Source organism: Salvelinus fontinalis, chromosome 27 (genome assembly GCF_029448725.1).
Source record: "Salvelinus fontinalis isolate EN_2023a chromosome 27, ASM2944872v1, whole genome shotgun sequence".
NCBI lineage: Eukaryota > Metazoa > Chordata > Actinopteri > Salmoniformes > Salmonidae > Salvelinus > Salvelinus fontinalis.
In genome coordinates this window covers 8,890,265-8,910,235 of record NC_074691.1, presented here as the reverse complement: position 1 = coordinate 8,910,235, position 19,971 = coordinate 8,890,265, and the positions used below count along the sequence as shown (strand labels likewise).

The window sequence follows — 19,971 nt, the reverse complement described above, 5'->3', positions numbered from 1 at the left end:
GAAAGAATTTGATTAAACTGTTCACATATCTGACAGCGAGTGCCGTATCTACCACTTGCGACCAGTCAGCACGCTACTGTATTCGTTGTGTAGTAATTGTTCTTCTGTTTGTCTTCAGGGGGAATCAGAGCTGGTCGCCAAGGACGACAACCTGGATGCAGCAGACCCCAAAAAAGACAAGAACAAAGACGACAAAGACCAACAGTTGGAGGAGGAGAAGATCCACGAACAAGGGGACGAGGTAAACTTTAACTAGGAAACAATGTTTACTTCGAAAGACCAGTAGTTTGGTCAAACTATCCCTGGCTGTGTAATGAGCATGCGGCCACTAAATCTCAGGCTGTAGTTGGGTGTGTTTTAGCAGGACTTGCCAGACTGTATCTGATTGACTTTTTCTGTTTGTGTGTTCCAGCGGGAGTTTGATGAGAACGAGGTGGACCCGTACCACGGGAAGCAGGAGAAGAAGCCTGACCCGGAGGCCATGGACCTGCCTGATGAACTCAACCTGGACCAGGAGGAGGAGCAGGCTGGGGACGAGGGGGATGGAGAGGGAGAGGGAGAAGGTGAGGCTTCAGCAAGGGTCATGGGTCAACAGGGGAGGAGAGGAACATACCTGGATTCAAATATTATTTGTCTTCTTTCAAATACTTTCAGTGTTTGAGTGCCAGGTAGGCAGGGTTTGCACTTTGGTACTATTCCATTGGGTCCATTGTGCCAGGCAAGCTTAATTAAAGCCCACATGCAGTTTCTGTAATTGTATTTATAAATCAAAATTACTGTGTTTATGTAATGAAAATAACTCCAATATATATTTCCCTGATCCTCCTTTGGCCCTTGAAATGCTCAGTCTGATTGTGTGGGCTTTAGGAAACACATTTGAAGTTATTTACATACACATCCCTGATTGGCTGATGGGTCTAGAGCCCACCCTCTTACCCAGATGAACAGTCATTGGTCTATTACAATCAGATCACATTGTGACATGATGTGGGCCAAAAGTTCCAACCCACCCGAACAGGCTGAAATTCATGGCATTTTGTTTCCAAATAGATCTTACACAAAAATGGCATTATTAATTTCAGAGTTATTTTGACCTCCGTGTGGAAGTATCTTTAATAAAACAGGACAATCGTGTTTTTAACTTTACTGCCCTTTAAAGCGCAGCTAAATAATTTGAAAGATAATAAATACTATTTGAGAGGAACAGGTGGAGACACCACAGAACCCGTGTCTGACAATTGTTTATTTCCTCCAGAGGAAAACCCGTTCGACATTGACGAGAAGCCCATGGAGCTGGACGAGAAGGAGGGAGCAGAGAAAGATGAGGAGGGAGGGGCGGAGGAGGTGGCTGAAGATCAGACAGACAAACAAGGAGAGGAGGAAGGCCAGGAACCCAAGACTGAGGAGGAAGAGGGAGGTGGAGGAGAACAAACAGAGCAGGACAAAGAGGCGGCCGAGGAGGATGAGGAGGAGGAGAAGGCCGAAGGACGGGAGGCAGGGAAAGAGGAGGACATGGCCATCCCTGCAAACGAAGGCCAGAAACCTAAGGTTGTTTGACTTGTCTCTTCTTGCACATTGGGGATTCAGATGTACCTAGAACAGATTGTTTTGCGAGTCGGGTGTTTAACACCTTTCTTCGTCATTGCCCACAGGAGGAGGAAGAGGAGGGTACGGGTGAGGATGAGGAGCAGCCAGAGTCAGCAGAGAGGAAGGAGCACAACACCGACGGTCAGACGGGAGAGGAGAACGTCCAGAGTGAGACGGCCGTGGAGCTGGCAGGAGAAGCATCCGAGAGAGACCAAGCTAAAGAGGTACACACCCACCTCACCCAACCCATTTACAGCCCATGTAAATGTCTAAATTCACACATTTGACCCTCTTGTGTTGTTGTCCAGGAGCACGGTAGCGGAGCGGCTGATGCCAGTCAGTCAGAGGGACACGAGTCCAAACTCATGGCAAGGATGTCCTCTCAGAAACAGAGCCAGAGCAAGACACAGGTATGTCTGGTCAACGAATCTCTCCGGCCGGTGTCAAACTCATTCCACGGCGGGCCGAGTGTCTGCGGGTTTCCACTAATTACTAAAGAACTCCCCTCACCTGGTTGTCTGGGTCTTAATTGAAAGGAAAAAAACTAAAACCCACAGACACTCTGGCCCTCCATGGAATGGGTTTGCTCTGCAGCGTGTTCTTGAGTTGAAGTCGGGTTCTTGAGTTTTTGTGTTTTAAGATGAGCAATATATTTCCAAATGGGTTCTAATTCCGACCTGGCTGTTCCAGAGCTTCAAGAGGAAGCCTGGGCAGGCGGACAACGAGCGCTCGACGGGCGACTACAACGAGCGCATCAGCAAGCGCCTGCGAACAGTGGAGAGCAGTACGGAGAAGACGCAGCAGAACAACCAGACCGAGGCCCAGCAGGAGTCGGACCTGTACGAGCACATCAAACAGGGAGAGACCGCCTACGACACACAGACATACGGTGAGGCAGCGACACACCACAGAACACTGAGCTGCACAGATATCCATACCGCGGAGTTCACCTCACACTTTTATCAGCGACGGAAGACGACCGTCGAAGACGACAACCGGTACCGTTCTAAAACCACCGTCTCTTGACATGTTACAGATGTTGCCAGTGCAGACCAGCAGAAACCAGCCGGAGCCCCCCAAGAGGAGGACCAAGAGGATGAGGACATTGCTATGGATACAGAGGAGCAGGAAGAGGACCTGCAGGCTGTTGAGGCCCAGGAGTTGAAGCCAGAGAAGCTGGAGTCGAACAGAGCGTCGCAGAAAGGTGCTCCAGCCATCTACTCATCTCGTGTGTGTGTGCGCGCGTGTTTGCCTGTTGTTAATGTGTCTTACCGTGTCTGTTCTCCACTCTAGGTCTAGACAGCGGAGAGCTGGAGGCTCAGAGGCAGTGTGAGGAGGACGAGGAGAGGCCAAAAGACACACAGGGTCACAGTGACGAGGAGCACCCAGAGAGGAGCACAGAGTCTACCTTCCACACCGTCCCAGAGCTGCTGATGGACACACTGCAGGTACCCGAGAGATGATCCGAGACCTGCTTCGTGCTCTACTACTAAAGAAACAGATCTGTCAGAAAGCTCTGGAGCGCTCTGTGTAAGATTAGCTGAATGTCTGTGTGTCCCCAGAACCCAGTCCGCGACCCAGAGGAACTGAGGAGGGAGATGGAGCTGCAGCTGGAAGTCTGGATGAAACAGGCCCCTGGAGACCAGGAGGAGGTACCAGCACTTTGGATGTCCTGCAAAACATTCCGAATACCGGACACTATTTACCCTGTCATTCTCTGTTCCCATTACCTACCACTAGAAGTTCAGATCTCTGGGTGCAACTAAGATGTGTAACTCATGCCGTGGTCTTGCCCTATAGGAGAGTGCAGCGGCAGCCATGTGGCACCAGTACCAGACGTTGACCTCGGCCCTGTCCCAGCAGCTGTGCGAGCAGCTCCGTCTCATCCTAGAGCCCACGCAGGCGGCCAAGCTCAAGTGAGTACCTACCGCAACCCCTAGAAGATCATTCAGGGAGCATGGTCATTGGTCAACTATTAGACAACACTCACAACCTTTTCTATTTTTTCTTTTCATTTTTAAATCATGTTTTTTGTTTTTAATTTCAGTACAAATATTAGCCTTTTTTTAAATTCTGTTTTCTCGCTGTGTCACAGAGGAGACTTCCGCACAGGGAAGCGTCTGAATATGCGGAAGGTGATCCCTTACATCGCCAGTCAGTTCCGTAAAGACAAAATCTGGCTGAGGAGGACCAAGCCCAGCAAGAGAGAGTACCAGATCTGTTTGGCCGTGGACGACTCCTCCAGCATGGTGGACAACCACTCCAAACAGGTACAGTAGGCCTTCTCAGAGGGATGAGTGGATACAATAACCTTAGAGCAGGGGTACAGGCGGCCCGTGGGCCAAAACCGACCCGCAAGGGATTTTATTTGGCCCCACAAAGTTTTTAGCAAACTAAAAGAATCAAATCACCAGGAATTAAGCTAAAAATGTGTTTAATTTAGGATCAAGTATTCCCACAAATAAAAAAGAGACCTGCTTGTGTCTCAATGTAATGAAGGTATGAAATTATCATTTTCAAATACTATCTCTTTTTGGCCCCCCGACCAGCCGCTCCGAGTCTAGTTGCCTTAGTCATTTTGCTGCAGGAACAATGAAACGAATCCCAAATGGCACGCTATTCCCTTCATAGTGCACTACTTTTGACCAGGGATTCATAGGTGTCTGTTCAAAAGTAGTCCACTATATAGGGAATAGAATGCCATTTGGAAAAGAGACAATGTCTCATTAATGTCTCACCTCTGTCCCCCGTGTGTCACAGCTGGCCTTTGAATCCCTGTCTGTTATTGTCAACGCTCTCACTCTCCTGGAGGTCGGGCAGGTGTCCGTGTGCAGGTGAGAGCGGCCCTCTGTAGATGAATGAATATTGATGTCCAGGTGTTGCCCTTCACCCAGGCGGCGCTGTTACATTTGTGAATTGTTTTGGTTGTCACCTCAGCTTTGGCGAGACGGTGCAGCTGCTCCATCCGTTCCAACAACAGTTCAACGACCAGTCTGGCGCCAGGATACTGAGGCTCTGTCAGTTCCAGCAGAAAAAGACCAGGATAGCCCAGGTGGGGGGGTCCCGCTTTTTTTGTTCGTTTGTTTGTTCCCCTTGATATCTTTTGTTTTCATGAATTGAACGCCTCTCAGGCCCATTTTGTTTTTACGCTCTGTGATATTAGATCACATCTATTTAGTGGGCGACTCTTGTTTGAGACTGACCGCCACATTGTGCTCATGTCCTTTAGTTCCTGGAGACCTCAGCCAACATGTTTGTGGCAGCTAAGCAGCACCGCCCTGGATCCATGAACACTGGTAATGTATTGCGGTGGTGCAGCATCTCCTTTCACTTGATCAAGGCAATAAGAAGGTTTAGTATGATTACCGTACAAGGGAATGGCCTCCTCCCCTAGTCCGTTCTTCATTTGCTAATGTATTCAAGTGGGTTTAGAGCCCACTGTTCCTTACAGTAATGAGTTTACATATCGATCAATGCCTGCTGATTGCATCGTACTCTGAGCCTGTGGGGTCCGTGCCCTGGTTGTATTTGATGTCCAACAAACAAGCCCTGAGGGAAACAGTGGGAGAGTAGGGGAGGAGCAGAGCACAATGACTGTTATTCAAAGGCAGGGTATTGTTCCTGCTACAGTGCCCCTGGTGAAGCTAACATGTCCTCTATGGAGCCGTGGTGAAGATCACAGTGCAGAGCTGGTATCTGAGCTTTCACTGCTCTCCCTCTGCAGCCCAGAGGACTTGAACCTGTAAGCAGACACCTCAGGGCCATTGTGGTGCAAGTGTAAACTGACCGCCTCCTCCCTCCCTCTTTCACCCCCACCCCCCCACACAAACACAGAGACAGCCCAGCTGCTGCTCATTGTGTCGGACGGCAGAGGGCTCTTCCTGGAGGGGAAGGAGAGGGTGACGGCGGCCGTGCAGGCGGCTCGCAGCGCCAACGTCTTCGTCATCTTCGTGGTGCTCGACAACCCAAACTCCAGGGTAAGGGACTAAAGTTGGTTTAGATGGAATCCATGTTATGTATCAAGGACTGTGTGTGGATGGTAATGCAAATGATACATTTGTTAATGTGAATAATCAAATCACTATAAGATATGATATTCATTTAGAACTATTCCCTTCAATATTCCTATTGGTGTTTCCTTTGTCATTTTTCTATAGGATTCCATCCTGGACATCAAGGTGCCCATCTTCAAAGGTCCAGGAGAGATGCCTGAGATCCGCACCTACATGGAGGAGTTCCCCTTCCCGTTCTACGTGATCCTGCGGGACGTCAACGCCTTGCCAGAAACCCTGAGTGACGCACTGAGGCAGTGGTTCGAGCTCGTCACGGCAACCGACCAGTAGAAACCATCTTAGAAGGCAGCAACCAACCGCACAACGCCACTCTGCTGCTAGCCTCTCGAACAACACACGGACTCAAAAAACAAAACGGGACTCACAAAGAAAGACGGACTTGCCGCTGTGTATGTGCCTTTTTATCTCATTTTTTTTTACTGTAGTTTTAGTAGACTGTAGAGTTTGATAGCGACTTCCGCCCCTTTAGTCCTCGACTTCAGGCCAGGGGGATTCTGGAAGTTCTTTCGTAATGTAATAAGCATTGCTTTAACTTGCACGTCTATAACAAATGATTAGAAAAAGATACAAAATGTGATTCCCTTCCGTGTAAACGACCTCAGTGAAGAGATACTGTACCTCTTTCCCCTGTGTACTATAACCCCCTTCATGTCGTATGGATGTTTTCACTGTTACATGCTCATCATCAAGTCATTCTACTTCCATGTGAACACATCAACTGATAATGTACGGAGCTGACAGTAGTGTTGTGATGAAGTTGTTTTTGGACAACTGTTTGCAAAGAACAAAAAAATAAGAAAAGCACCCCTTTCGTTATATCATGGCAAAACAAAAGCATGCTGATATGGTCTTGATCCATTTCTAAAGTAATCCCAAAATTGTGCCTTGAAGAAATGTTATTGCATCTCACTTAACACCCATGTGCTTATAAAATAATCCATTATTTACATGGAAATTATAATTCTGCCCAAATGTGTTATTGATATAAAGCTTAACCCTCTCTCTCTCATTAAATGTCAAGGTTTTGGGAAAATTTAAGCACAAGGACGGCTAATAACAATTTTGATAAACGCTCCAATCGATGCCATTTCTCTGGTCTAAGAGACATATCCACTACATCTTACTGTAGATAAGGTTCATTCACTGACATGAAGACACCATTAGGAAATGTCATTGCTGTGGCCATATGGAACACAGTTGTAACTAAGTAAACATATGATATTCATGGAAGTTTTTTTCTTCATACCATCCATAAATCACATCATATGACATGATACATTGTATGATGATAATAAACTTTTTAATCTGTGTTTTGAGCACATTGTTTTATGTAATATGTACTGTATTTGGTAGTAGCCAATTTACAAACATTATTTTATGGCCCCTAAAGAAATAGATGTTCAATAATACTCCACCCCACAAGAGGGCGACATTTCTATTTGTATCTATGTTGACTGCCAAAACAGGTCAGCTGTAGAGCTGCCTCTACAACCATGTTTGCTACAATTCACATCATGGCTAGCTCAAGGTTACCCGCGGCAGCACTTACATTAAAACAGGTAATAAATACATATTTGTCGGTTTCATGACCTGTAAACCATGCGGTTTGAGTACTACTGCCAACTAGATAGTGTTCTCGTTCATTCACACTTGGGAAATAGCCATGGCAGCATGATGAGCTAGCTAGCTAACGTTAGCATTTCAGCAGCAGCTCTAGTTAGCTCATCTGACAATTTGGTTTTAAGTGTAATATTCTCACTACGTAGCTAATACTATGCCTTTTTTGGTAACTTTTTCTCATTCAGCAGATTGCTCTGCTAATATGATTATTGATAAATTAGCCAGATAGCCAGGTAACTTGGTAGCTAGCTTGGCTGTTTTGCTTCCTCTGGTCTATTTCTACAGTTTATACAGAGGCAGAAAGTGTTGAGTCTCTACAGAAACATGATGAGAACCATAAGACAAGTGCCAGACGAGGGAGACCGAAAATACCTGAGGGATTGGGCGAGAGATGAGTTCAAGAGGAATAAAAATAGCACAAATCAGGTGAGATATGGTCTGAAATTACGTCATTCTGTTTTCTACCCCTGTTCTAACCTTCATTGTCTCGTATATCTAATCTAGGACGCCATCCGAATGATGATCACACAGGCAAACATGCATCATGATGAGCTACAGTCATCCCTTGCATTGGCTAACGTTAAGAAGTAATGTCACCTGTCTGGGGCTGAGGTAATCCACCGATTTATCCTGGAAGTGAATGCTAGAATCTTTGCTATGCTGCCTCAAATGGACTGTGAAAGCCATAGGAATCAGTACTTGGACAGTACACCACTTACTGTGGAAGCACCTTGGCATTTGGCCAGACCAGCTCGTTGCCGGTTCATAATGTGATTTGGACCATATGAGATCTGTCACGAGGAGTCCCATATCAGATGGTTGCCATCAACATGTCCGTGTCTAGCAGTGGTGACGCTTTCAGCTTTCAAATCACTTTTGAGGAAAGCTGTGAGAGCCATGTGTGATATGCCATTTGCAATCATGTCTGACATGATACCATCGGTCTCACGTTGGGCTATTGTAAAGCTGTTTGTGTCCAGAGGACCCTCATGAAATGTTATGTACATGTTGAACATAAAACCAAAATACATTTTGTAGTTTGTCTCTAGTTTTTTTTTACAAAATCGATTCGATATCATCTATTTTACTACAAAGAATGTGTGTTCATATCAACAAAGGCATCAACGTACACGACCTCACACCTGAACAGAACAAATGTCACACATGAGCACACACTAATATACTGTTTGCACGGGTATATTTCAGACGATTAAAAACGGACTTTCCACCATGCAAACAGGTTCTTCTTAACAGTACATCATTTTAGTGCTAAGGACAAGCTGTAGGATGTTATGGTTTTTACCATTAAAGAAACATACATTAGTGGGTTGGAGTAAAGGTTATGAATAGTTAAGACATTGCCAGTTTGGCTGTATTCTCTTGAGTTCTGTTACCCTTGTAAGTCACATACCTGTATGAAAGCTTGCAGTAGCGTATTCTACTGATATGTTAAGCATCCTGGTTACCTCAACTATTTCTGCTGTCTGCGTTTGTCTTTCTCTACTCATTGAATATACACATTAAGAACGTCACAAAAAAATGACGCACATTTTCCACAAGCAAACCTCCAGAATCTTTCACATAACAGGCTATGTCATCACAGGATAAAAAGCACTAGAGTATTGGCATGTCGACTTAATGACAGCGTGACATTGTGCCCAGGTGTGTGCGTGTACCAGTTCTGTGATGGCCCCATGACATAATACATTATAAATAACTCAGTAAATCTACTAGGGGTTTTACAAAGCACAAACGCAGGAGCTGCCCAAAACAAATGAATAACAATACCACATTATACTGAATAGTCTGGCATGCCATAACATGTCTTTAAAATAAGTTACTATACAGATGATTTTCTACTGTTGCATGACATTATTTACCAAAAGTATTAAATCTGCTAAATTCAGTCAATGACAATTTTTTGGTCAGTGGGTCCAGTTGATCCAGGGTGCCATCTGTAATGAGCTCAGATGATGATTTTTGCTGTTCTGAAGGTGTAGCTCTATACTCTGCAGTGGTGTCCCTGTGTTAGCTGTCGTCGTGCCTGTTAGTCCTGAGCATGCGTAGCTCGTCCTCCAGGTAGGTGATCCTCTCCACCAGGGCAGCCCTGTCTGCCTGAGCCCGCTGGTCCGCCTGCCACCTGGCCTCCTGGATCTTCCTTTCATACCAGTGCTCCATCTGGGTCGACACCGCCTCAAAGAAGTACTGTGTCACCTCCAGGGCGTGCATGTTCTCCCTCTCCTGTGCAAAGCCCTCCCCCACGGCTCTCTCCCCAAACACCCCCAGAGTCTGAGTCCCCTCGGCCTGCCCCACCGAGGCCCCCTTGTCCCCCTTGGACTTAGTTCTGCCCTGGGAGTGCCTCTTGTGGTGCTTGCCCTTGTCCCTGCCCCGCTCCCTGTCTCTATCCCTCTCCCTGTCGCAGTCCTTGTCCTGCCTGCTGCTGCAGCGGCGCTCGGTGGCTGGGGACAGGCTGCTGGCCCGCTGGTTGTTGCCGCCTCTGCTCGGCGCCAAATCCAGCAGTGCCATGTCCTGCAGTCCCTGGTATGGCCTGCGGGGGTCAGTAGAACACAGCGAGCGTTCCTTGGGCCTCACCACTTGGGGAGATGGGGACAGGGATTTAGCGGGATTTGGGGAGGAGATCTTTTCTCGCTTGTGATGTTTACCACCGTCTGGGAGATTTCCGAGAGCCAATTATTAAGTGAATTAGAATTAAAAAGTCAACCTTAGAGCACGGCACACAATAAATAATTTATGATTATTCAAATTAGTTCCAGTGAGATTGCCATCTTCAAATGCAGTGTGATAGATTAGGATGATAAATTAATTAATCTGCCAAAGGCAACTTTATATTTTGAGCATTTCTGTGAAAATGTTCTATTTGGGCCACATTCTCTGTTATTTACTTCTAAAAAAGGGTATGACCTAAGAATAATATACTTAGATTACGTAACGCTTACATAAGCCTGTATCTGTGTGAAATGAGTTCCCTCTCCATTGTGTGTGTGCGTTCGTGCATGTGCATAAGAGTAGTAATTCGGAGCGCTGGCTATTTCACTGAGTTCTGTTTGAACCGTACCTGGAGAGCTGTCCACCTGAACCCCAAAGTTGTGATTGGCTGAGGGGTCCCCTGTGGCGGCCGTGTTGGGGTCTCCCTCGGTGAGGTCAGTGGTGTGGGGGGCCAGACACTCGACGCTGCACCCAGGCCCCCCTGCAGGCAACACAGTGAGGCTCCCAGGGTCCATCTCACACAGGCCTTCAGCCATGGACGAGGACTGACGCAGCTTGGCGTTGCGGGGGTCTCCAGTGAAACGCATCTCAATGTTCTGGAGCTTGGCCATGCACCAGTTTTTCAGCTCGTTCACCACTGATGCCTGCTTGAAGGGCAGGCCAAGACAAGAAAAGGTTTCGTGACAGAGATACAGCAGGGTATATACAGTGCCTTCGGAAAGTATTCAGACCCCTTGACTTTTTCCACATTTTTTATTTACATAAGTATTCAGACTCTTTGCTATGAGACTTGAAATTGAGCTCAGGTGCATCCTCTTTCCATTGATCATCCTTGAGACGTTTCTACAACTTGAATGGAGTCCACCTGTGGTAAATTCAATTGATTGGACATGATTTGGAAAGGCACACACCTGTCTATATAAGGTCCCATAGTTGACAATGCATGTCACAGCAAAAACCAAGCCATGAGGTTGAAGAAATTGTCCTTAGAGCTCCGAGACAGAATTGTGTCGAGGTACCAAAACATTTCTGCAGCATTGAAGGTCCCCAAGAACACAGTGGTCTCCATCATTCTTAAATGAAGGAAGTTTGGAACCACCAAAGACTCTTCCTAGAGCTGGACGCCCGGCCAAACTGAGCAATCGGGGGAGAAAGGCCTTGGTCTGGGAGGTGACCAAGAACCCGACGGTCACTCTGACAGAGCTCTAGAGTTCCTCTGTGGAGATAGGAGAACCTTCCAGAAGGACAACCATCTCTGCAGCACTCCACCAATCAGGCCTTTATGGTAGAGTGGCCAGACGGAAGCCACTCTTCAGTAAAAGGCACATGACAGTCCACTTGGAGTTTGCCAAAAGGGACCTAAAGACTCTCAGACCATGAGAAAAAAGATTATCTGGTCTGAAGATTAAACTCTTTGGCCTGAATGCCAAGCTTCATGTCTGGAGGAAACCTGGCACCATCCCTACGGTGAAGCATGGTGGTGGCAGTATCATACTGTGGGAATGTTTTTCAGCAGCAGGGACTGAGAGACTAGTCAGGATTGAGGCAAAGATGAACGGAGCAAAGTACAGAAAGATCCTTGATGAAAACCTGCTTCAGAGTGGACCACTTTCCAACAGGACAACGACACTAAGCACACAGCCAAGACAACGCAGGAGTGGCTTTGGGACAAGTCTCTGAATGTCCTTGAGTGGCCCAGACTTGAACACGATCAAACATCTCTCGAGATACCTGAAAATAGCTGTGCAGCAATGCTTCCCATCCAACCTGACAGAGCTTGAGAGGATCTGCAGAGCAGAAACTCCCCAAATACAGGTGTGCCAAGCTTGTAGCGTCATACCTAAGAAGACTCAAGGCTGTAATCGCTGCCCAAGGTGCTTCAACAAAGTACTGAGTAAAGGGTCTGAATACTTATGTGAATGTGATTTTCCCATTTTTTTATTTTAGAAATTAGCAAAAAATTCGAAAAACCTGTTTTTGCTTTGTCACTATAGGGTATTGTGTGTAGATTGATGAGGGGGGGGGGGAACAATTTAATACATTTTAGAATAAGGCTGTAACTAACAAAATGTGGAAAAAGTCAAGTGGTCTGAATACTTTCCGCACTGAACAAAAATATAAATGCAAAATTTAAAGTGTTGGTCCCATGTTTCATGAGCTGAAATAAAAGATCACAGAAATTTTCCATATGCACAAAAAACTTATTTCTCTCAAATGTATTGCACAAATGTGTTTACTTCCCTGTTAGTGAGCATTTCTCCTTTGCTAAGATAATCCATCCACCTGACAGGTGTGGCATATCAAAAAGCTGATTAAACAGCATGATCATTACACAGGTGCACATTGTGCTGGGGACAATAAAAGCCACTAAAATGTGCAGTTTTGTCACACAACACAATGCCACAGATGTCTCAAGTTTTGAGGGAGCGTGCAACGACATCAGAGAGGGCCATGTTTGGGAAACCCTGGGCTAGAGGAGGATGAGCTGGCCAATCAGCGGTCTACTTGGGTGAATATTTTTAATGACCGGTATACGCCCACACCATTCTGTTGTTGGGGTACGCAAAGACCATTCCAACATAAAAATATGCTTTTTAACATAGCTAATTAAAACAATTTGGGAAGAAAAACTATAGGTCACATTTCATAGAAATCTGGAAACACTGGGCAGTTACTTTAAAGCATTGTTAGCTATGTTAATATTTTAACGACAACCTTGAATTAAAAAGTTTAATGACGGCACGTGAAGGTATAGGAACTAGTGTTTAGTCCATCTGAGACCCGCCTCTCCTGCGGTGTCGAGTGAGTTTGACACTGCTGTTAGTATTACCTGTCTCTTCTCCCCCTCCTGTCTCTCCTGCATGGCCCTCTGGTCGATCCTGTGTTGGCACTCTGTCCTCTGCGCTGAAACTCTCTCTACTGTCATCTTATCTAGGGCACGGATCTAGAACCGCACAATCACAAACCACATAGTTAAATGCCCGAGCCTGATAAAGCTGTCATGATTTAATGCAAGACGCCGGTTGTGAAACAAAAGCTCACAGCTGCTTTTGACTTTAGTAACATTACACTTCATTTCATTAATAGGTCAAATCAGCTAATTACGAATGCATGCCTGGGCCACATCCACTGCTGTGACTTCAGAGGCTTGTGGGATGTAGGTCGAAAACGATCATTTTCAGTTTACGTTGCAAAAAGTTGAAAACGCCCTAATGAACAGGACCCTGGTCTACTATGCACCTGATGTTTGTTCTTGCGGTCCAACTGTCCCATCTTGTTGTTCATCAGGTCCTGCACCGTGTGGATCTCCGTCTTCATCTCCTCCTTGGTGGCCTCCAGCTGGTTCTCCAGCTTGATGATCAAAGGCTCACAGCGGCAGCCATTGATAGGTGCCTGGGACACAGAAACCAACCATGGGCACTGATCCACTTGATAGCAGACACAAACTCAGGCTGAAATGGTATTAATTACTAAGTATGTAAGTCTTGTCCGAGCCAGAATGGCCCATAGGACAGGAGCCTATCATGTGTCTGTAGCATGAGGCAGCTAGATGTACAAGTACACCTCCTGGACAGGATGTTAGTCAATCGCAGGGCCTTGCTCCGACTAAAATATGTGTTTTCTACATAGAAGAAAATAGCAGCAAAGCCCGTTACAAGGTTTCAACATGACAGAAAATCTCTGACACTAGCTCCTTTCACAGTGCTTTCAAAGCGACACACTTTAAATGTGAAGCCAAAGCATAATGAAATCATAGCATCACATGAAAAATGTCAAACAAAAGCACAGGCGTCTGTGTGCTCTTTCCTATCTACCTGCATGATCTTGCCATCCTTGCCGCGGTACAGAGTGTAGAGCTGATAGGCCTTGTAGTTGTGAGGCGGGGGCTGGGGGGAGGAGCCACGCCGTTGGCCCCGCCTCTTCTTTCCGTGTTTGTTCTCTCTCCGGCGGAGGGGGTCGGAGAGCGAGGGCTGCAACCACATCACACCGCATCACATATTCCATCTGTTTAATATTGATAACATATCTCACCTGGGTAAACATGTGCGGATTGTTTAGAAGGTTAAGGTAATAGCTGACCTTCTCTTTGAGCTTCCTGTTTGTGCTCTTGCTGGCGCTCGCCTCGACCACCTCGTGTTTGCGGGCGACGAGGTCGCTGCTGTGGGTGTCGTCGGCAGCAGATGCACTGTCCTGTGAGGAACAACAAAAATCAAAACATCTCCGCATCTGTGTTATAATATGCTGGTGCACACGGTAAGAGTGAGACCGCCAGCTGTACTGTAACTGTACCTTCCTGGGGAGCATCTCATCCCTGGGCACAGACTGTGCCCGGCGCTCAGCCTTCAGCTTGTCCCTCCTCTTCCTCACAATCCTGCCTCGGGTGAAGCTCTGGACCTGAATACACGCAGGGAGAGCAGTGTGAGAACTAAAGGCCAGTCTTATTATTCACTGAGGCTTTACGTTTACTGACGGCCATTGATTGGTTGAAGGTCCTGTTTTTTTGTTTACTTCAGCCTGTCCAGCTCTTTACATGGAGCAAATGCAAATTCTTCAGTTAGTGAAGGTTTCTTGATTAAGTAGGGATATAGCTACAGCTAAAATAGCACAAATAATGCGAGCTAGTTTAGCCTCTCCATTTCCCTATCACTTCCAAGTGCCAGTGCCTATCTAGATCTATAGCAGTTTCCCATGGACTCTGCCCATACTTGCACTTGACGCAGAAACACCTTTACTGCCAACCCACAGGAATGATGTCAGGTAGGAGATATGAGAATTTCAGACAGATAAAAATGCCAGTCAAACACCTGAAGTATCGTAATTCAAGTCCAAACACAGTCTGCAGCATACATTTTTTCTATATAAATATATAGATAAGGTTGGTAATGTGAGGTGTGAAAGTAAAATAATAACACCGCCTAGGTGCCCCTGCTGGACAGACTGGGTAAACCTGTACTCACCTGAGGTGCTTTGGTCAGAAGCAGAGCTATGTCTGGGTTGTTGAGGTCTCTGGCCTGGTCCAGTGCAGTCTGGCCTGCCTGCTCACACACAGCGACAAGAGGCCAGTCAACCAGGGCTACAACGCATAGTTAGAGATACATGATTCAACTGGCTATGGCACCGTGTTCATTTCCTGGCTCCTTGCTCCGGCCAAACAGACGTTAGCTTCTTCTCCGCAATGAGTCTGGAACTGAGTACCTCCCTGACGTTTTCTAGAAAGCAAACACATTCTAACCATTCTGATTGGTCCCAGAAACTGATGTGTCGGGCCAGAGCCAGAACACAAGTGGGTAAAGCTGCGTTTTGAAAAAGTGTCATTGGCTTTGATACTCTGATTGGTTAAAGATTAGCCGATCGTTGATGACTTGGTTTTGTACAACAGATCTCATTTAGAGTTCACCGCAAACGACTTCAACGACGTCAGTCTCAGACTGAAGTATGTAGCGAACGTAGAACAGCGGATGGATTCAGTTTGAGTTAAGTTAAGGGTAAATATAAATAGATATTTCCCAGTAGCTATTTCAGTTGTAAGTATGTCAAAATTACATTTCTTAAACAATATACTGTTGTTACTCATCAAAGTCCGCATGGCTTTACTGTGACCGAGTAAAAAACCACAGCCATGGCTCCAGAGCAGGTTATTCACCAAACAGAATGTGCGGTGACATTAGTCATGATTAAGACGGCCTTTAGAAGTGCATGACTGCTCCAGAGCATAGTGAACATAGTATAGTATAGTATAGTACACTCTTAGCACCTTTTTTTCTATCTAAAACCTAAAATAGTTGTTTGTCTGTCCTCATCGAAGAACCCTTTGAAGAACCCTTTTTGGTTCCAGGTAGAACCCTTTTGGGTTCCATTTAAAACCCTTTCCACAGAAGGTTCTACCTGGGAACCAAAAAGGGTCATCCTATGGGGACAGCCGAAGAAGCCTTTTTTTCCCTAAGATTGTAGAACAGAGCCTGGTCCGGGGGCCTGGGGCACTCCACTCACGTTGTTGCGGATGCTGCTCTCTGTTCCAGCCTCTAGCAGAAGCCGCACCGTTTTCTTATGATTCAGCGCTGCTGCAACATGCAACGGTGTGTCCCCAGCCTGGCCCAGAGAGAGAGAGAGAGAGGAAGAGAGAGAGAGAGAGGAAGAGAGAGAGGAAGAGAGAGAGAGATGAAGCGAGAGAGGAAGAGAGAGAGAGAGGAAGAGATAGAGAGAGGAAGAGAGAGAGAGGAAGAGAGAGAGAGGAAGAGAGAGAGGAAAAGAGAGAGAGGAAGAGAGAGAGAGGAAGAGAGAGAGAGACTTAGCATAATGAAGTGGATGTTCCGCTGGGTTTTTACGCTTCAACAAACAAATACAGAACAATGTTACACTCTAAGTCCCTGCTCTTTGCTATTAAAAGCTAAACACAGCCATACATATAATATATCCAGTAGGCTTGCTGCACTATGCTACGGCTAACTTAGGGTAATTCAAGACCTTTGACAAAGGTATGATTTACATAATAATCATAGGAATAGTATTACATTATAAGCGGATAAAAGCTACTGATAAAAGTATATTCACATATTGCGTGTACATTCATCGCATATGATTTCTGATCAATAGGATTTCTACCCAGAAAAAAAACGGGTGAAAAAAATGACATAAAAGTTGTAATACATGCAATTTTCCCATTACATCTCAACGAGGGGGAGCAGAAAGCAGAGAAAAAGTAGTGTCAAAGTATGGGTCTCGATTCAAACCCCTTTCCAAATATACAAGACAGAACGTAAAAAGCTGGAAAAGCCCTCTTGTGTGAAACTTGTGTCAGTCACATCCTCAGACCAACCTGGTTCTTCTCTGCCACGGAACAGAAGGCTCCCAGGAGGACGCGGAGCATGGACACGTGGTTGTAACGGGCCGCCACATGCAGACACGTGTCACCCACCTGGAACACAATGAAGAGAGACCACCACCGCCACACGCGACTTGAGTTTCCTCTCACGCAGACGTTGGGAGAGCAGTCAATGGAGAAGTATAGTTGCGCTGCATGACACTGGGCAGTGGCTGGTGTAGCAGAGGACTAACAAACTGTATTGAGCGCTACTTCCTCCGCTCAGCAGCTTTGTTCAATTCACCCATGAGGGGCGATTATGTTCGAAGTGCGGAGCAGAGCACTCACATGCATACGTCGTTTCATAATTAAGTGACTGCATGCAAACTGCTCTGTGGTAGTAGTTAAATGTAGAGAGGCTTCTGTTGTCAGCATGTTTTCCTAAGCAGTGGTTCAGAGATACCTGGAGATTGTGTATCAAATCATGGGAAGGCTACTTTGGAGTGCCATTTGTAACATGCTATATTTTCTGACACGGAATTATTATTGTTCACAAGTTATAGGACGGTACAAACGGTGCCCCGTAGACTAGCCAACCCATGGAGGAGGGGGACTTACATGGTTCTTGCTGTCGGGCCTGGAGCCACCTAACAGCAGGACCTTGGAGCTCTGAGCGTGGCCGTTCTGACAGGCCAGGTGGAGGGCTGTGTTCCCTGCCTACATGGACAGACAAACAGACAGACACCAGGGTTGTGTTTAATAGGGAGACAACATTTTGGAACAGAGTGAAACTGGGAGGTATTGTACAAAACTTAACTTGTCCAATTAGAGCACAGCTTTCTGTTTGCAGTTCTATATCTCTGCTCTGGTGTGCCCTACTGAAAACCACCCAGGTCAACACTAAGCACCACTAAAAGCTCTCCAGTCGTATAATAATCTGCAGTCACAGCACAGGACGTATAGGAACCACAGCTGTTTTATAACTGTGGGCAATCCCATCTACAGTATTTGCAGTAGAATTACCTTGTTTTTTGAGTGAACGTTGGCTCCGGCCTTGACCAGCAGTTTGACAGACTGGCTGAAGCCGTGCCACGAGACCTCATGCAAAGCAGTGTTACCGTCCTGCAATAACAAACAGTCAAGAGCTTCACACATCCACAGCCTGACCTCTGGATTGGTAACTATCATACTGGACAACAGTGTTATTGTTACTCTTACAGTCAAAATAGCTAACATGGCAAGCTAAGTAGGTGATTAGTGAGGTAACGTAAGAGGCTGCGTGTCTAGGCCTAGCTATAAACACACTTTCTATTCACATGGACTTCCATTGGCTATGAATGAATCCCAAATGACACCCTGTTCCATATTTAGTGCACTACTTTTGACCAGGACTCATAGTGTTCTGGTCAAAAGTAGTGCCCTATATAGGGAATTGGGTGCCATTTGGGACACTTCCTATTTCTTCGCTGGGAATGAATGGGGGTTAAGCAGATTACAGGCGCAGTGTGTTCTCTATAGTTTTAGTGCTGTCTGACAGTTTGTTGGGGGTTTAAAATCCCTCTGTGCCTGTGAGTGCATTGGGCCGTGCTTTTAGCCCTGTGTGAGTGCTGCTGTGTGTGTGTGTGTGTGTGTGTGTGTGTGTGTGTGTGTGTGTGTGTGTGTGTGTGTGTGTGTGTGTGTGTGTGTGTGTGTGTGTGTGTGTGTGTGTGTGTGTGTGTGTGTGTGTGTGTGTGTGTGTGTGTGTGTGTGTGTGATATGTACCTTGTCCTGTCTGTCCAGAGCACACCCTTCCTGGATGAGGGCAGAGATAACATCACTGTTTCCCACCACGGCTGCCCGGTGTAAGGCCGTCTGCTCACCCTGCACACACGCACGCAAACACACACACAATGATCAGTTAGGGATTTTCACAACAATGATGAATACAAATACCACATCCACTAGTTAATAACTTTCGATTCCATTGCAGTTGGCAAACTGACTTGAATATGATGGGTGGACTTTTTAGTAGAGTTTCTCAAGTACAATGTCTCAGGTTATTATTAACACAAGAAATGACAATGATGTTACAACGATCATCCAACACCGCAGTGTGACACCAGATAGGCCTCCATACGATCACAGTCTACTACAGTGGCCATCCTCCATACAAAGCAGTGAACACAGCAGCAGCAGGCAAAAGCACTCAGTTCAGCCCAGCTCATTTATGCTCTACCATAAATGGAAATCCTACAAACATGGAGAACCCCTCCTAACAGCAGCTCAACAGAGTGACGTTTTGCAGACCAGGTTCGACATGTCACGAGAAAGAGTGGAAGAAAGAAGAGCAAGAAGGAGCACTGATTCCTGTGAGTGGAGGAGGTGGGGTTGTGGTTTGTTCACTCCAAGCGAGATAACTAAGAAGCGTGCCCAACAACCAGAGGACGTGCAGTAGTAGAGGATTGGGAGAGTGATTATTTTCCACGGGCTCAAAGTAGCTTTTCTCTAACCTCCTTCTTCACTCTCCCTGATCTTCCAGGCTCTCTCCCAGGCCCAGTTCCAGCAGCCTTCCTCCACTGTCGTCTCTCTCTCTCCCCTCCTCCCCGTGACCACTCCCCCCCGTTGGTGGCCGAGGACGTGCTGTGGCCCGTTCGGGATCGGGAGCTCATTGACCAGATGGAGAGAATTTGGGAGCGCCAGAGCTTTGGACCATTATCTGTGGCTGTGGGACTGCAGAGGGGGAGGAGGGTTGACCTGCACCCAGAGGGCGAGACCCGTGGAGGAGTGCTGCATGCCTCGAGCTGGCAATCCAAATAATCCCACTCTAGGCCACTGGAGGTCATTATACTACTAGTGTGACAGTCTTAGAGAAATGGAAAGGGCGTCCGCACGCAGGAGAAACTACACTGCAATCAAAACACACCAGCAGCCAGACTCAGAATCTCCATGCAGATGTCATGTCGTTTGTGTGCTTCAAAAAAGTGACCTAGTTCACATTTAAAGGTCTATGTTAAATATTCTGGCGTTCGCTTGTGTGATTGGACAAATATGACATGGTGTTAAATGGGTGTGATGTTCATTTGGGAAGATGGTGAGCGACACTAATGCAACGCCAGCGAAAACCAAGCGATGGTCCACCCACAAGTCCATCATCACAATCATGACCGTGGTGCTAGCTGGAAA

The 19,971-nt window shown here is 46.4% G+C and overlaps 3 protein-coding genes across 6 annotated transcripts in view; 2 read left to right on the top strand and 1 right to left on the bottom strand.

The window, feature by feature from the left end:
* The window catches only part of LOC129824982 (midasin-like), a 46,267-nt gene extending 39,297 nt beyond the window's left edge, over positions 1-6,970 (top strand). Inside the window, exons 86-101 of the mRNA XM_055884589.1 lie at positions 119-241; positions 413-563; positions 1,256-1,548; positions 1,653-1,811; positions 1,896-1,997; positions 2,278-2,476; positions 2,624-2,791; positions 2,881-3,035; positions 3,150-3,239; positions 3,388-3,503; positions 3,683-3,857; positions 4,348-4,421; positions 4,525-4,639; positions 4,817-4,883; positions 5,422-5,564; positions 5,745-6,970. Coding sequence (XP_055740564.1) covers positions 119-241; positions 413-563; positions 1,256-1,548; positions 1,653-1,811; positions 1,896-1,997; positions 2,278-2,476; positions 2,624-2,791; positions 2,881-3,035; positions 3,150-3,239; positions 3,388-3,503; positions 3,683-3,857; positions 4,348-4,421; positions 4,525-4,639; positions 4,817-4,883; positions 5,422-5,564; positions 5,745-5,930 — 2,316 coding nt within the window. The 3' untranslated portion in view covers positions 5,931-6,970. The remainder of the gene's footprint in view (positions 1-118; positions 242-412; positions 564-1,255; positions 1,549-1,652; positions 1,812-1,895; positions 1,998-2,277; positions 2,477-2,623; positions 2,792-2,880; positions 3,036-3,149; positions 3,240-3,387; positions 3,504-3,682; positions 3,858-4,347; positions 4,422-4,524; positions 4,640-4,816; positions 4,884-5,421; positions 5,565-5,744) is intronic.
* Positions 6,971-7,109: 139 nt separating this feature from the next.
* lyrm2 (LYR motif containing 2) lies at positions 7,110-8,317 on the top strand. The gene is made up of 3 exons (XM_055884596.1): positions 7,110-7,219; positions 7,566-7,706; positions 7,785-8,317. The coding sequence occupies exons 1-3, from the start codon at positions 7,154-7,156 to the stop codon at positions 7,869-7,871; spliced, it is 294 nt and encodes a 97-aa protein (XP_055740571.1). The 5' UTR covers positions 7,110-7,153; the 3' UTR covers positions 7,872-8,317.
* A 144-nt stretch (positions 8,318-8,461) lies between these two features.
* The window catches only part of ankrd6b (ankyrin repeat domain 6b), a 60,407-nt gene continuing 48,897 nt past the window's right edge, over positions 8,462-19,971 (bottom strand). For 3 of the 4 annotated variants that reach the window (XM_055884594.1, XM_055884593.1, XM_055884591.1), the window contains 13 exons: positions 18,571-18,669; positions 17,833-17,931; positions 17,428-17,526; positions 16,825-16,923; positions 15,999-16,097; positions 14,966-15,043; positions 14,298-14,402; positions 14,088-14,198; positions 13,823-13,978; positions 13,248-13,400; positions 12,838-12,951; positions 10,357-10,654; positions 8,462-9,949 (listed from right to left, as the gene is read on the bottom strand). In XM_055884594.1, coding sequence (XP_055740569.1) covers positions 9,309-9,949; positions 10,357-10,654; positions 12,838-12,951; positions 13,248-13,400; positions 13,823-13,978; positions 14,088-14,198; positions 14,298-14,402; positions 14,966-15,043; positions 15,999-16,097; positions 16,825-16,923; positions 17,428-17,526; positions 17,833-17,931; positions 18,571-18,669 — 2,151 coding nt within the window. In that variant the 3' untranslated portion in view covers positions 8,462-9,308. The remainder of the gene's footprint in view (positions 9,950-10,356; positions 10,655-12,837; positions 12,952-13,247; positions 13,401-13,822; positions 13,979-14,087; positions 14,199-14,297; positions 14,403-14,965; positions 15,044-15,998; positions 16,098-16,824; positions 16,924-17,427; positions 17,527-17,832; positions 17,932-18,570; positions 18,670-19,971) is intronic. The other variant, XM_055884595.1, reaches the window with a different exon arrangement.

Coding starts and splice junctions, on each gene's coding strand:
- lyrm2 (XM_055884596.1), top strand. CDS start 7,154: ATGTTTGCTACAATTCACATCATGGCTAGCTCAAGGTTACCCGCGGCA. Junction 7,220..7,565: donor CAGCACTTACATTAAAACAG/GTAATAAATACA, acceptor CTATTTCTACAG/TTTATACAGAGGCAGAAAGT. Junction 7,707..7,784: donor ATAAAAATAGCACAAATCAG/GTGAGATATGGT, acceptor TATCTAATCTAG/GACGCCATCCGAATGATGAT.